Here is a 16,280-nt window from a genome sequence, read left to right as displayed (position 1 = left end):
GGTCTCCAGCTGTTTTTGGACTGCAACTCCTCCTATCATCCTTAGCTAGCAGGACCAGTGCTCAGGGATGATGGGAGCTGTAGTCCAACAACATACGGGGACTAACGGCTGACCTTGAAGCTGGCCAGCTGGCCTATTTTTCACAGGACAGGGCTGCTGCTGGGGAAAAAAATTAATGGGTGGAATAGAGTTTAGGCCATAGCTGCCAAGTTTTCCCTTTTCTCGCGAGGAAGCCTATTCAGCATAATGGAATTTCCCTTAAAAAAAGGGATAACTTGGCAACTATGGTTTAGGCCTGTCACTGTCACTCCGTTCTTAACTTACCATACATGGTCACTGGAGAGATAAGACGGTTGCAGACTTCTGCCAGTCACTTTCTCCCTTAGCCTAACCTCCACAAGGTGGCTGTGAGGATTAAAGGATTATATGCGAGTGATTATCAACCAGTGTGCCATGGCACCCTGGGGTGCCTTGAATGATGGTCAGGGGTGCCGCGGGCAATACTGGCCTCAGGCCCTTTCCTTCTCTTCCTCCTCTGATGCCCTCTCATGTCCCTGCCTCCCAAAAGCTTGACATGTTTGTTGCAGCAGCCCTGGCTACAAGCTCCGCAAGCGAATGTTGCCTCTGGGGCTGACCGTGTGTGTGTGTGTGTGTGCTTCCCAGGCCCCTCTGGGGCACTGCGAGGAAGCACCTCTTTTGGGGCTGTGGGGGGCAGCTAAGAGACCAGGGGTGGTGGCAGCGGCTGTCCAGAGAACTCCTGAGAAGAGGGGAGCGGATAGGAGGCTGGGGATAGACTCCACAAGGGAGGGTGTTCAAAAAAGGGCGGGAGGCTGCCAGCTCTGCAGGCATAACTGGGCTCCTGAGCCCCACTGGGGTGCTGCAGAAAGAATGTAGTTGGTCAAGGGAGCTATAGACCGAAGGTTGAAAACCTCTCGTGTATGGTATGAGAAGAATGCCACATACGGTCCTATTCTTTGGAGGCGGCATGAGAGAACTTTGTAAATAAAAATAATGTACCCTCTTAAGTGTCTTGGCAAAGAGGTGGCACAGTATTTGCACTACACCCTTTAGAAGTGCTGTCAAGACTGGAGCAGTACACTGCAAGAATGCCCTTGCATGAGGTCTTTAGTACCGCAATACCCTTTTTCTCTGGCATATTTTTATCTGCAGGGATTGCCAATGCAACCCACAAAATGTCTCAGTGAACATCCCCTCAAAATTCCACAATGGACAAGGAAAGGTTTGCTCTTCCTTTTCAGTCCCCATGTACACTGACTCTGTTCCACTCCTGCATTGAACACAACATGTTAAATATATCTGCATTTCAGCGTGTGCCAGGATCGGACACCCACCTTTGAACAGGGGAGAACAAGCAAAGAGCATCTCCCTGGAAACATCTGTGGTGGTACCTGATATAAGTTCCCCATTGATAGGACAGGTGATATTTGGAGGTGGACAGTTCGCCCACACCATCAAGAGATTGAAAGCCCAGTTCCATCAGGCACCTCCTATCCTTGAACTGGGTTAACTGGCCACTATAGGAACAAATTGTTTAAGAATTGGTGCAAGAGTATAATTTCCCCCTCTCTTCCTTCCCTGTCCCCTTGCATTTTGTGTGTGTGTGTGCGGGTTGTTATTTTTTAATTGTAAGCCTGCAGACAGGGACCGTCTCTCTTAATGGAGGGAGCCTTTTTAGCTAAACAGTGGGACACAAAACACTCTTATTAATTTCATGATTCCATCTTTTTCTGCTCTCACGTGGCGGTTGTTTTGTGTTATGTCACAGCACCCTCCCCAAATTGCACACACAGGTGTAGGAAACCTTTGGCCATCCAGATGTTGCTGAATTACAACTCCCATAATCCCTAATCACTGGCCATGCTTGCTGGGGCTGATGGGAGCTGTACAGTGGTACCTCTACTTATGAATAACTCTACGAATGTTTCTACTTACGAACGGAGCTCCGTCCGCCATCTTGGATGCGGTTTAGATAGGATTTCTTCTACTTATGAATTTTTAGATAGGGTTGCTTCGACTTACGAATTTTTTCTCCCAATGCATTCCTATGGGATTCGACTTACAAATTATTTCGACTTACGAATGTGCGTTCGGAACGCATTAAATTAGTAAGTAGAGGTACCATTGACATCTGGTTCCCCAATGGTTCCCCGCATTCGTGTTGAGGAGTTGCACCCGCTGATCCACCCACTTTATACTACCAATAGGACGTGGTCTTCAGAAGGCTCCCCTCACCCGTGCCTATAGGACCTGGAAGTTAGTATAGTGGTACCTCAGTTCTCGAACTACGGTACTTGGAACCCGAATGCTGCAAACCTGGATATAGGTGTTCTGGTTTTCAAACTTTTTTTGGGAAGCCAAACAAGCTCCGTTTTGAGTCCCTACTGTTCCGCTTCCTTTCTAAATGTGTTCTGTTTGTAACTGGAGACTTCCTTTTCCTTTCTGAGGGTTCTATTCTGTCACCTGTTGAGTCCCGAGCACCCACGCAACACGGAGGTGATATTTGGAGCTTATATTTGGTGCTTTTGTTTTGTTTTTCGAGTTTGTGCTTCTGTGGCTTTTTCGTTTTCGTGACTGTGACTTGGTTTTGTGGCTGTGTGGAACCCAGTTCAGCTACTGATTGATTGTGTGACTGCTGAAATGGATAAAAGCAGCAAAGGCAAGAGAACCATTAACAGAACTGTAAGGTAAAGGGACCCCTGACCATTAGGTCCAGTCGCGGACGATTCTGGGGTTGCGGCACTCATCTCCCTTCATTGGCCGATGGAGCCAGCATACAGCTTCCGGGTCATGTGGCCAGCATGACTAAACCGCTTCTGGCAAACCAGAGCAGCGCATGGAAATGCAGTTTACCTTCCTGCTGGAGTGGTACCAATTTATCTACAGTGGAACCTTGGTTTATGAACATCTCGGTTTATGAATTTTCGGTTTACTAACGCCACAGACCCATCTGGAACGGATTAATTCACTTTCCATTACTTTCAATGGGAAAGTTCGCTTCAGTTTATGAACGCTTCAGTTTATGAACAGACTTCCGGAACCAATTACACCCATACTTCGGGTTAAGTACGCTTCTGGTTGAGTACTCCGTGGACCGGTCTAGAAAGGATTAATCCACTTTCCATTACTTTCAATGGGAAAGTTCGCTTCAGTTTATGAACGCTTCAGTTTGAGTACTCCACGGACCGTCTGGAACAGATTAATCCACTTTCCATTACTTTCCATGGGAAAGTTCGCTTCAGTTTATGAACAGACTTCCGGAACCAATTGTGTTCATAAATCGAGGTACCACTGTACTGCACTTTGATGTGCTTTCGAACTGCTAGGTTGGCAGGAGCAGGGACCGAGCAACGGGAGCTCACCCCGTCGCGGGGATTTGAACCGCTGAACTTCTAATCGGCAAGACCTAGGCTCTGTGGTTTAACCCACAGCGCCACCCGCGTCCCCTAACAACTGCAGAGGTAGTAAAATGCATGTTAAATTTCTGTTTTAGGGGTTGTTTTTAAAAGTCTGGAACGGATTAATTCATTTTGCATTACTTTCTATGGGAAAGCGTGCCGTGGATTTGGAACGCTTTGGTTTTGGAACGGACTTCCGGAATGGATTAAGTTTGAGAATCAGGGTACCACTGTACCTATAAACCAACTCTTCCCCCTCCTGGTAATTACTCCTCACATCACTATCCACAATTAACAAGCCCCTTGTGAAAACAAGAAGAAAGTTGCAACAGTGGAGGGAATGCTTCTGTTTATTATTTCCCAAAAAAATCAGACAATAAAAGACAAGTTTTTTTAGTATCAAAATACTTGATATGGTTCCTCATTTTTTCCACACTGGCCGCTTAAAAAAAAAAAAAAAGACCGCCACACCATGAACACTTTTTCCTCTCTCCTTAAAGGCGACCCCCTCCTTTTTTTTTACACAAAGGCAAAAATAAACCCCACACACCTTGATAAATCAAGTCTCCAAACAGCAAAGGGCCTTGTGGCGGCTGGTATCCAGTTTTTTGTTTTGTTTTAAGACAGTACAGTAAAATCCCGCAGGTCAAGAAGGGGAGGGAACCAACCCCTTGCGTCCGGAAGAGCACTAGGATAAAAAAGAGCCCCTCTCCTCTCACTCACACAACCATACACAGAAGCTACAAAAGCTTTTACTCAAAAAAAGCACAGAGCAAGCTAAGCCTAGCTGGGGAAGAGAGATTTCTTGGTTACGACGGGGACAGGAGACTGGGGAGCAGCCTGTTCTAAGTAACCAGGTGTAAGAAGCTTGAAGGAGGGAAGAAGGCCAAGGTGCTCGAGGAAAAGAGTTAGGTGCGTGTTTAGAGAGTAAAATGGATCATGAAACGTGATATATTTTGATATAGTTGTGTTCCCCAAACTAGAAATAGCTATAAAGCACAAGAGAGTGTGTTAAGACTGCACCATTTTGGCAACACACACACACACACACGGACACCTCATACCTCTGCCAGAAGCAAAGAATTTCTAGGTACTCCCCACCCCCATGAAAAAAAATTTAAGAGGGATTTCTTTGTACAGAGGCCACGTTCCTGTCCCCCTCAATAAATTCCATGAGGCTTTTTCATTCATCTGGCTCAGGCAGGACATTTGCAACCTTTCCACAGGCTGCAGAGCTGTCCCGTTCCAACCAAACCCCGCCCCCCCAAAACCTGGCAAGCAAAAAAAAAAAAAAAAAAGGCAGGTCAAGGAGGTGAAACCGCAGACCTCTAAAAACCCACAAGCTTGTGAGCCCTAGGTGTTACACACAATGTTCCTCGCAAGGGGTGTTTTACTTCCCCACTGCAAAAGAATTACCCTCTCCCCCCACGATTGCAAAGGAATGTACACATCAGACAGCCCCCCCCCCCCCCGGGAATATCATGTTGCATGCCGGGTTTTCGTTTCGTGATGCTGCTGGCAACTGCCCGGTCTGATGGACCCATAATCATTGGGGTGGGGTGGGGTGGAGGGACTGGAGAGAAGATAAGAGAGGAGGTGGATTGGCAGAGGCTTTTGGTTAAGTTGGCAACGAGAGCTGGAAGGTTAACCTTTGACCCTTTCAAGGGTTACAGGTCAACTTTTCTTTCTTTTTAAGACGGAGCCGGCCCCAGCAGGAAGCTGCCCGCTGGATTGGCTAAAAAAAAGGCAGTGGGGTGGGTGGGGGAGCCAGGGTGAGGCTGGTGGGCGGGCGGGCGGGGTCTTTTACATGTCGTTCAGGTCAAGCAGAGTCTGGTCCAACATCCGTTGCGTGCAGAGGTGCTCTTCTTTGGTGCATTTCAGTTTATCTGGAAAGGAAGAGCAGAGACCATGAACGGCCGGGTCAAGCGGGAGTTTCCAGAGCGGGCTCGCGCCCTCCCAGAAAGGTGCGCCCCTCCCCCAGCAACGCAGTGCCCTTCACAGCAAACGCAGCCGCGCAAAAGCTTTTGATTCTGTTTGCCTGCCCCCCCACCCGCCGAACCAAGCTGGAACGCTAGGTCTCTCCCCACCCCCCCACCCCATCCACCCTCATGCTTCCATTTTACGCTTTCGCCATCCACATGCAGAGATGCTTGGTTGTCACCCAGCCGGGCCTGCAGGTTTTTCAGAGCTGTTGCGTGCCCCATGCCGGGGGGAAATGTGGCCAGTTTGACACACACACCCCACCCAAACTTTGGCTCAGCTGCTCGTCTTTGTGACCCCCCCCCCCTTGATCCGGACTGAGCCAACAGCAGAGAAGAAAGGAGAACAGGCTATGCTGAAGCCTTGCTCCTTAAATGCTAGGAACGCAAGGAGTCCAACGTCTTGTTCTCACAGCAGCCGATCAGATTCTTCCAGGAAGCCCGCAGAGGCTGGGCATGAAGGCTCAAGGACCCCCCCTCCGCTTCCCTTCACTTCCACTTGTAAGAACAGCTCTGCTGGATCAGGCCAAAGGCATTTCTAGCTCAGCACCCTCTTCTCACAGTGCCCAACCAGGTGCATCTTCTGGGAAGACCGCAAGCAGGACCCAGGTTCAACAGCATTTCCACCACCCGCAGTTCCAAGTGAACAGCATTCGGGGGCATCCTGGAGGTGTAAACTGAACCTCGCTCACCCAGGGTGTAAGCACCGTGGTGGGGCTATCTCCCAAATGAACATGCAGAGGGGGTCGTCCTGCATGCCAGCCCCCTCTCTCCGGCTCCTGAGATTTACAGCAGCAAACTTTCAAATGCAGCTTGGGGATTTATTTATTTATTTATATTATTATTAAAGCTAAGATGCTCCCAAAATTGGATGGCGATCCCAGGGCTCCCCCCTGTGGCTTTTTCTGTACCTGTGCAACTTTAGAATCCTGATCACAATGTGGGCTTTTTTTTACCTGAGGGGGAAATGCCTTGCGTGCCATATTCACTCCCACAGAGAGGCGTACATATAAAATTCCAACCAAGCTCAAGCAATTGCCTCGTTTGTCATGCCTTGGCTGCAAAGCTAAAAAGACCTTTTTGAAAAACAGACAAACCCCAGACACAGCCATGGCCGACATGCAGAGGCGACACCGTGGAGCCTTGTGCCTTTTTAAAAGCTCCCTCGCGCCCACTTCAAGGAGGAACGTGAACGCTTCCCTAGATCCCGCCCTGTCTGCAAGGAAGCCACGTGTGGTTGGGGGATTTAAAAGCAGGCTGGAGAGAAGGCACGGCCCCTTTTGGGTTGGGGGGGGGCAGTGGGATCGAGACGCCGGCAAGCAGAGCAGCAATGGCGGGCGCGGTATCTCAAAAAACCGAACGGCAGGCGGAAGGCAGACCTATCGCCGCAGTGCAACCCGTACATGGAAGCGTGTGATTCTGAGATGAGTCGGGCAGACTTCTGCTCCTCTGGCAGTTTTGGAAGGAGAGTGGGCAGCTCCCATGCATTCCCAAGCTTCAGAATGGTGGGTTGGAAAGAGCCAAAAGAATAAATGAAGTAGGCGATTGCCTTTTGAGGATAGCTGGTTGAGTCCCCAAGATGGCAGACGCAGATGTCCCATTTGACCAAGCATCAAAGGGTTTCCCCTGATCGGTGGACCAGCGTCCAGTTGCTTCCGGCGTGGTTACGCCATTCTGGTCACTGTTCCCATAGCGACAGGGTGCCCCCTTCTGTCCAGGCGTTGCTCCAGAGGTTGATACCTACCCAATCTCCTCCGTGGAACGAAAAGTGTGTGTGCGCACACACACCTTTTTTTAAAAAAAAATACCTGCGAGACAGCAACATTTATCCAACAAAAGAAACAGCAAAGTCAGGGAAAGGACACGCCAGGCACGTAACCAAGTGGGCCAGTGGTTTTATTGGTACAAGAAAAGGATAACTTTTTGGAAATAACCAAGTCAGCCAATCCATGCAAGAGGGGTCTAAAAGGGAGCAGGGAGAGAAAAAAGAAAGAATGTCCAGCTACAGAAGACCCGCGTCATAGAAAGGGGTGTAAACGGAAGTAGCTACAGGAGCTTTGCCTGGTGGGGAGAGAAATCTAGAGCCGCCCCACGCCAAGAACGTTAAGCAGCCACTGCTATGCTAGTCTTCTACAGCAGGGCTGGGGAACCTGCGGGCCTCCAGGTGATGTGAAGCACCCCCAATTCACACCAGCTTCAATCAACAATCTGGGGTGTCTTGGAAGCAAGAAGCTTGGAGTCCAAGAGGGCTGCAGATTCCCCAGCCTGCATCTACAAGAAGAAGCTACTACTGTCAACCTTGGGTTCCCACATGTTGCTGGACTACAAGGCCCATCATCCTCCGCCGTTGGCTAAGCTGGCTGTAGATGATGGGTTTTGTAGTCCAAAACAAGCTTTGGGGACTCCCGAGGCTGATGAACACTCTACCAGGCCTGTGCTAGCAACCTACTGCGCCAAGAAAGCAGGCGGTGAGTAATACCCTGCTTTTGTAGAAAAACAAAAAGCTTAGAAAAATAAGTACATTAAGAAGGCTAAGCATCATCAAGTGCTCCAATTAAACTGCAATAAGTGTCCTAAGTCAGCCAGTCTTTAGAAAGAAAAGGGGGGGGGAGGAAGAGTGTGCGCTCCGGTTTCAAGTCTGCGTCCGGCAGGCTCCCCCCCCAGCGCCTCGCCAAATAAAGCTGGCTTTAAACAGGATCAGAGGAGAGACCCCCTTCTCAGTCACACAGATCATGCAGGGTTAACTTCAGCTCATTGGCCAGCAGCCGGTTTTTCTCAAGCTGGCTGTACAGACGCTCTGTGCAGAGGCAAGAGGAAGGAGGAGGAAGAGGAGGAGATTAGGAGAAGGAAAAACAAAATGAGAGAGGGAAAGAGAGAGAAGAGAGAGGACAAAAAAAAAAGAAAAAGGAAGGTTAGTTGAGTACCAAAAGATGGGGCACGTCCCCCGCCTCAGTTAATGCCATGCCAACCCAGCTGGTTTCAAGCAAAATAAAAAAAGGGGGTCAGGGAGAGGTTTGCCAGAACAACGCTGGCTGAGGGTGGGGGGAGAGAATAAGAGAAATAAATAAAGAAGAGGCTTCATGTTTTAGAACAGCTTAAGAAATGAGAGTGGGATCTGCTCCCGGGATCGTAATTTAGTCAAGTTTTCTGCTTCTGTTTTAAAGAGAGATGCCTACGGAGCGTTGTCCCATCTCGGAGCAATGGGGGGTATCGGGCTGAACAGAAAGGCGGTGAGAGAGGAAGACTGCTGGCAAAGCACTCACAGGCCAGGGGGGAATGAGCGCAAGACATACCACAGCATGGCAGATACGGCGCTGCCTTTCAGAGCCGGACCAGAACTCCACCTAGCTCAGTATTGCGTACACAGAAAGGAGGCAGGAATTGGTGGCCTTCTAGAAGTTGCTGGACTCCCATCAGCCCCCAGGCCAGCATAGCCAATGGTCAGGGATGATGGGATTTGTAGTTCAACTGTGTTCTTCCTCTCCCAGCATGGACAATGGTCAGGGATGACGGCCACTGGCTGCACACACATCCTTGTCTACAGGGAGTGGCGGCAGCTCTCCAGAGTCTCCAGCAAAGGCGTCTCTCAGCTCCGCTGCCCCTGTTACCCTGGGATTGAACCCGGGACCTTCTGCACGCACGCTGTGTCACTCAGCTACGGCCCTCCTCCCCAAGGATATGCAAAAATGGGGCTCTCGGCTGCAGCCACGAGCTCCTCCCTTGCACTGCCTTACGAGTAGCACATGGCAACCTATCCTGTGCCAGCAGCAGGGGGAAGCCACATGGAAGGATGCTTTTTCTACCCGTAGCGGGCAAAATGCCCTCCAAACAGGTAAATAGAGCAGCTGAGCACAGCTCCAACCTTATATAGATCCCGGCTCTGTACGGAAAGGGGCTTTTGTGTGGGTTGAAGCCACAATACCTGCAGCAAGAGCACAGAGAGACTCCTGTCCGAAACCCTAGAAGCTGGAGATCCCGCAATGGTACCCGCCCCTAGTGCTCAGCAAGGCCCCCTGCCCCTCACTACTTATTTTTTAAAATATATATATATGGGGGGGTCTTTGTTTACCAGTTTTGTTTTGGGTGTGTAGTGCTTTGCCTACTCAGAGGGGTCAGCATTCTGAGCACTGCCAGTTTTTCGTTCTGTGAAATGAGTTGTTTTGTTGTTCCTACATTTCCAAATGTGCCCTCTGGTCCAAAAAGGTCGTGGACCACCTACCCTAGAGAGTCACTGGTAGTTTTTGTAGGCAGTGATGCTTCTAGATTCCAGCTGCTGCAAACAGCGGGTTGGGAAGAGGGTTCTTGTGCTTGAATCTTGCTTGCAGGCACGTGGTCGGCCCCTATCAGAACAGGATGCTGGACTGGATGAGTCTCTGGGCCTGATCCAGTGGGGATCTTATGTTCCTTGGAGACTGCCTCACACTGGGCGGGTCCACCACCTGCCCATCTAGCCCAGAACTCTGGCCGGCAGCAGCTCCCCCATGTTCTCAGGCAGTTAACAAGGACGTGCCAGGGAATTAAACCTGCAATGCTTTCTGTGCAAGAAACCCCAGCCCTTTGGGGAACCGCCCACTCCCTTTCCATATGCAAGCACCGTGGCCAGGAAGAGGGGGAAACAGCTGGGCGGCCTGAGATAAATAACACGCTGGTCTGAAGATGAGATCTGGCAAGCTGAGCGGCATCATGACCAAGCAGCTTTTGGGTATGCTAAACAGCCCCACGCAAATGAAACCTCCCCCCCCCCAAAAAAGCGCTCACAGGAGGAAGGAGGAAAAAAGAGCAGCATTGAAGGGCTAGATCCCCCTATGCGGGAGAAGTGGCGCCTGGGAAGCTCTGGCAAAAGTAGAGCTGGTTCCAATCACGGAGCGAGAGTGTTTCAAAGCAGCCCCCTCACTTCCTGTTCCCATGCGGGTGACAGGCCTGATGTTCCCATCTTCCCCTTGGACCAGATCCCTTGATGCTGCCCGCCTCGTTCAAAATGCACCAGAATCCCAACCCCTCGGATGCTCCTAGATGCAGTGAGGCGGGGGGTAGGGGTTCAGAAAGGAGAGGGTGGCGGTTGTCCAATCCTGGCATCCAATAAAACATGGGCATGTCTTAACATGGGCAGGGGTTGTGGAAGAGGCTGAGCGAGTGCAGACAGAAGAGCAGTGTGCTTCTGACGAGCAGCCAGCCCTTTCCAGAGACACTGGGGATCGAACCTGGGACCTTCAGCATGCAAAGCATGGGGCTCTGGCACTGAGCTGCATCCCTTCCCCAAAAGCACACCTTCTGCAGCACAAACATGGGTTTGTTTCAGCATTTAGCAGCTGCTGTCCCGATGAGAATGTCGTGACAACATTACTCAGAGATAGCTGCGCCTTGTTGGATCGGACCAGAGGGGCATCTTATATAGCAGCCCCATGGGGGGGGGGGAGAGAAACAGCAGCTTGTCTGCTCTGGGTCTCCAGGAAGCCTGCAAGCCAGGCCACTGGATGTCCCCTGGCAACTGGGAGTCAGAGGTATGCAGCCTCTGAACACGCAGACCTAATACAGACAAAATGAAAGGACTTCTCTGCACAATAGTTAAAATTCTGGAATTCGCTCCCACAAGAAGGGGTGATGACCAGCATCTCAGATGCCTTTAAAAGGGGATTAGGCAAATTCGTGGGGGATAAGGCTACTTGTTGGCTTCCCAGAGGAATCTATTTGGCCACTGAGAGAACAGGATGCTGGACAACATGGGCCCTTGGCCTGATCCAGCAGAGCTGTACTTACGTGTAATATATTGGTTGCATTGCCTGGAAGATTTTTTATTTAAATGGTTTTAAAAGTATCTGGCCACTGCAAGAACAGGACCCTGGACTATGTGGGCCTTTGGACTGACCCAGAGAGGCTTCCCCAATGTCCATTTAAGAAAAGGTGAATCGTGTAGTAAGACGCCACCGACATCACATTCTTGCAGCAGCGAATTACCGGTTTTGTTATGCACGGTGTGAAGTGTTTCCTTTTGCGGGGACCCACACCGACCGCTCAGCTTATGAAGTGGGGAGAGAGTAAAGGGCTTATGCAGTTTTACGATCCTTTCATCCCTGCCCAAGATCGTTTCCTCCCCCCTCCCCAAATATAAAATGGTGTCGAGGGTGTCGCTGTGTGGACAACGCCATGCCTCATGCAGGGGTTCTCGTGTGAGTGTGTGTCACACACTTTGCAAAATGTGTTTAGCGAACCCAGAGTAACTATTCACAGTGCAACAGCCACAAGTCTTTTTGTGTGTGTGTGTGGAAAGGTGGTGGAAAAATCAGACCCGGCCCAGCATCTAGTGCATCATGTCTATATTACATTCCGCCGACGGTTACACAAATCTGTTTCGTAAAAGCCAACAGTGCGACAGTCGCTACAGCAGCACGGTCTCCAGGAGCACACAAACACACACATACGCCAGAAGTGTCACCCCGCTTGCAAGCCAGCCAGGCTCCTATTAGCTCTGTGGCCAAGAATCCCGTACCCCGCCCCTGGCTCCCCCACGCCCGGGCAGAGTCTGGCATGTCCGGGCGTCACAAAGGCCGCTTTGTTTTCCAGACCAAGGGTGCAGCGGAGTGGCCCAGTCGGGGAGGGGGAGAGGCAGCAGTCCGACAGCTCGCGAGGTCAGGCACATCCCAGCGTAGGGAAGAGGCTTGTTCCCACGGATGCCCCCGAGCGCCAGTGTAGGATGAGGCGACGTTGCAGGGGGGAAAGATCAGCCGACAGGAGCAAATGGAGGGAGAGAAAACAAGACCAAAAAGAAATCCGGAAGGAAAAAAGTGAAGAAGCTGCGGGAAGAAGCCACTAAGTGGAGCTTTGGAATCACAGATTTTATCTGTAGGTGAGAGAGAGATAGGAAGGAAGGAAAGAAGGCCGTTGCAACGTGGTGCATGGAAAGAGAATAAGGGAGAGGGATCTCGGCACGGCACACTTGAGGAACGCATTCCGTGGTTAGGGGAAAGGAAAGGACAGGGGAGTTTCCCGTCAAATCCGCAAACCGAGCCCACGCACAAACAAGAGGCCAAAAAAGCAGCCGGTTATATCAAACCAAACTTTTGTTTTTTGAAAAAGGGAAGTAAGATGCAAGCGGTTCGCCCTGCAAACACATGCCCAGCCGTTGCAAAGCAACTTCTGGTTAATACGCGCCACGCCTCTAACCTGATACAACCCCCCTGAACACACACACACACACACCCGAGGAGGTATCAGGGAGATGGAAGTGGGAAGGGCAAAGGTTCATGCTGTCAGTGAACCAAGGTAGCCACACACAAATGCTCCTTGCAACGCCTCCCCAACCCAATGCAAAAAGGGGGGGGAGTGCGGGGGGTTTTTTGGGGGGAGATGTGTTAATTCATTCACCAAAGTCTCAATATTTTTTATTTATTAAAGAAAGCTCTGTCCCTCCTTTCCTCCCAAAGGGGACGAGGGTGTGGAACCCTTCTTCCGGAGTGGCCTGCTGTAGTTACCTGGAAAGAGGAATTGAAAGGCCTTGCCCTTCATGGAGGCAGGAAACAGGGTCCGCCCTGATTCAACCAAAAGGCAGGAAGGGGGAGGGAAGGGGGTCGAGTGGTTCACTCTGGCAGGGCTTAAATGTTCTCCAGTCCAATTTATTGGAAGGCAGGTACAACAAAACCCCAATGAGAAGGGATGCTGCCTTTGTGGAGTCTGTCCTACATGCCCTTTTCCACTGTAGTTTCTATCAAGGGGCTGGAAAGACCTAAAATATCCCTAGCCACTCTTCTGAGCTCCACTTTGCTCCAGGGCTCCAATGTTAGCTGCAGAGAAAGTGGCGGAGTTTGTAAATATGGATATCTGTTTCAGATCACTTATAATCAATATATTTATATTGATGGAAACCTCTAGCATTAAAACCTGTGTTTTTCAGTCACATCAACATGCTTTTTTAAAGGCTATTGTCCATCGTTATAAAATTGCTATTAATCGCTTAAAGGGTCTGTCAACTGCAAATAAAAGTGATGGTTCGAACGAGCTGCTCAGCAGCAGGTGGGGAACCTGTGGTCTTCCAGATTTGGTGGATTCCTAACTCCTCATTGACCCTGACGGTGGGAGCTGGAGTCCAACATTATCTGTGAGTCGCCATGCTGGCTAGACACACTGTGCCAAACACACACAGGAGGTTACAGGTAGGTAGCCGTGTTGGTCTGAGTCGAAGCAAAATAAAAAAATTCCTTCAGTAGCACCTTAAAGACCAACTAAGTTTATATTTTGGTATGAGCTTTCGTGTGCATGCACACTTCTTCAGATACCACACAGGAGGGATTGCTTTCACCATGGGAGGGGAGTTGAGTTTGGATTTGATATCCTGCTTTATCACTACCCGAAGGAGTCTCAAGTTAACCAAGCTAACCAAATTTTCAAATCACGCACACTACCTTATACAAAGTCAGCCCCCTGGACTGTCTAGCTTGGCATCGCCTGATGCAACTCTAGGGCCAGGCGTAGGGGAGCTTGTGGCCCTACAGATGCAGGCTGGTCTCCCAGCTCCCATCAGCCTCGGAAAGCATGGTCACTGGCGATGGATGATGGGAGCTGTCATCCAGCAACTCCTGGGGAGCCAAGGTCCCTGGCCTCCTGTCTTGCACACATGTCCCAGCCAATCAGGGACCACCTAATAATAAATGCAGTTACAGAGGCGTGGAGCGGGGAGTGGGGAAGCTGTAGGGCCACATCAGAAGGTTGGCTGGACTCGCAACACCCAGCCAGCATGCACAATGGTCGTCATCGGCGGGAGTCGGGAGTCCAGCGACACCTGAACAGCCTAGCCCAACCGCTGGAGCAGTATTAGTACCGCGCTTGCCACAGCACACAAGGCACGCTGAAGCGGAGGCGAACACACAAGCCCCCTCCCCGCGCAGCCAACAGGCCCAAGCGCCGGTATTTACATGGAGGTCATGTCATTGAGGGCGTGGTCCAGTTCCTCGCTAATGGCTTTGTACTTCAGTTTCTGGGCATACAGCTCGTCTATTTAAAGAAAAGGGGGGTGAGGAGAAGTGAGGGAAGGCAGGTCGTCCAGGCCGTCAGGAGGAGGAGGAGAAAGGGGAGCCGGTGATGGATTTAGAGAGGGAAGGAGGGAAGAGTGAGGTCAGATATACACATATGGCAGAGAATGGATCCCCAATGGCGGCCAAGGCAAACGGAAGAACCAATCACAGAGAAACCTTTGACAGCTACGGACCCGTTCCTGCACTAGGAAAACCTAGCCAGAGTAGCTCATGGACTGGTTATTACAAGACAAGATTGATGCAATGTGCTATACCAGGCATCCCCAAACTGCGGCCCTCCAGATGTTTTGGCCTACAACTCCTATGATCCCTAGCTAACAGGACCAGTGGTTGGGGGAAGATGGGAATTGTAGTCCAAAACATCTGGAGGGCCAAAGTCTGAGGATGCCTGTGCTATACAGTCGTACCTTGGAAGTCGAACGAAACCAGTCCCGGAAGTTCGTTCGACTTCCAAAACGTTCAGAAACCAAAGCGCGGCTTTCGATTGGCTGCAGGAAAGCTCCTGCAGGCAATTGGAAGCCGTGGAAGCCTCATCGGACGTTCAGCTTCCAAAAGAACGTTCAAAAACCGGAACAATCACTTCCGGGTTTCAATTTGTTCGGGAGCCAAGGTGTTTTGAGATGCAAGGTACGACTATACAGAAGCTGCAGTTAGTGCAGAATCTTTCAGCAAGACTGCTGATAGGAGGCCTTGCCAGCCTATAATACCTTCTGTGCTCAGAGATCCGCACTGGGTGCTAATTTGCTACTGGGCTAAGTTTAAGGTGTTACTATTTAACAGCTTGGGGTCTGTGAAAACACCTTGGCCCCCCCCCCAATGCATGTCCACTCGACCACTTTGATCTGCAGAATTAGCACTGTTACAGGTGCCACCTAATACCTGTTTCGCATCTGTAAGAAATTGTCATTTTGGTAGTTGTTTTTTTCTTTGACATCTGGTGGGAGGGCGTTCCACAGGGCGGGTGCCACTACCGAGGAGGCCCTCTGCCTGGTTCCCTGTAACTTGGCTTCTCGCAGCGAGGGAACCGCCAGAAGAAGGCCCTCGGCGCTGGACCTCAGTGTCCGGGCAGAACCGACACTGAAACATCCAGTCAACTGCTAGAGTTTCCTGAGTCACTATTTGGCCTTTTCCGAATGTTTACTCTTATGACCTATGGGTCACGCCACAAACTACTGCAATTGTGTCTTGACTTGGGTTTAGAGTGCCAGCTGCAATTCAGTTTTTTTATTTTGGGGCCATGAGCTCACAAACAACTCAACGAACAAAGAAGTGAAAGCATTTAAAAAAAAAACCCAGTAAGAGGAAAAAACACTCTGTGATACCAGTACTGGATTATTTAGGGTGGAGCTGTTTCACCGCACAGGATGCTGAATTGAGAGGGTGCAAAATATATAAAAAATGGAAAATTTGAAAATAATATATGGGGCCAAATTCTGTCCTCACTTGGGGTACCATATTACCAAAATACGCCCCTGACGATAGACAAGAACGACAAGGCAAAGCAAGATATCTGAGCCACGTCTTGCAATTCGGATTTCAAATCTGGGCAGAAGAGTGACTTTTTGCAGAATGGAAAGGGAGAAGAAATGGATACTATTGGAATTCCACTGGAGATACAGGTTTGGCTTGCTAAATAACCCAGGTTAATAGAAGGAACACTTATAGAATCATAGAGTTGGAAGAGACCACGAGGGCCATCCAGTCCAACCCCCTGCCAAGCAGGAAACAAACTTTCCATCCTTGAATACAAACACCCTGGGACACACACACACAGAGAGAGAGACCCTCCAGGAGACCCCTCACATCTTCCATAGAGGCTTGGGGGAAGTCACAGAGGGCTGCAGAAGGGACAGGGGCTA

At 50.2% G+C, this 16,280-nt stretch overlaps 1 protein-coding gene across 23 annotated transcripts in view; it reads right to left on the bottom strand.

The window, feature by feature from the left end:
• Positions 1-3,748: 3,748 nt before the first annotated feature.
• TPM3 (tropomyosin 3) overlaps positions 3,749-16,280 on the bottom strand; it is a 65,266-nt gene continuing 52,734 nt past the window's right edge. For 4 of the 23 annotated variants that reach the window (XM_088659706.1, XM_060269659.2, XM_088659709.1 and 1 more), the window contains 2 exons: positions 14,302-14,380; positions 3,749-5,302 (listed from right to left, as the gene is read on the bottom strand). In XM_088659706.1, the coding sequence (XP_088515832.1) occupies positions 5,299-5,302; positions 14,302-14,380 (83 nt within the window). In that variant the 3' untranslated portion in view covers positions 3,749-5,298. Of the gene's footprint in view, positions 5,303-6,944; positions 8,193-11,692; positions 12,234-14,297; positions 14,381-16,280 lie in introns of those variants that run through there. The other 19 variants (XM_035097733.3, XM_060269656.2, XM_060269662.2 and 16 more) reach the window with 6 other exon arrangements.

The sequence above is a fragment of the Zootoca vivipara genome, chromosome 16 (assembly GCF_965207765.1).
Source record: "Zootoca vivipara chromosome 16, rZooViv2.hap1.1, whole genome shotgun sequence".
Classification (NCBI taxonomy): domain Eukaryota; kingdom Metazoa; phylum Chordata; class Lepidosauria; order Squamata; family Lacertidae; genus Zootoca; species Zootoca vivipara.
This window is presented reverse-complemented; position numbering and strand designations above follow the sequence as displayed.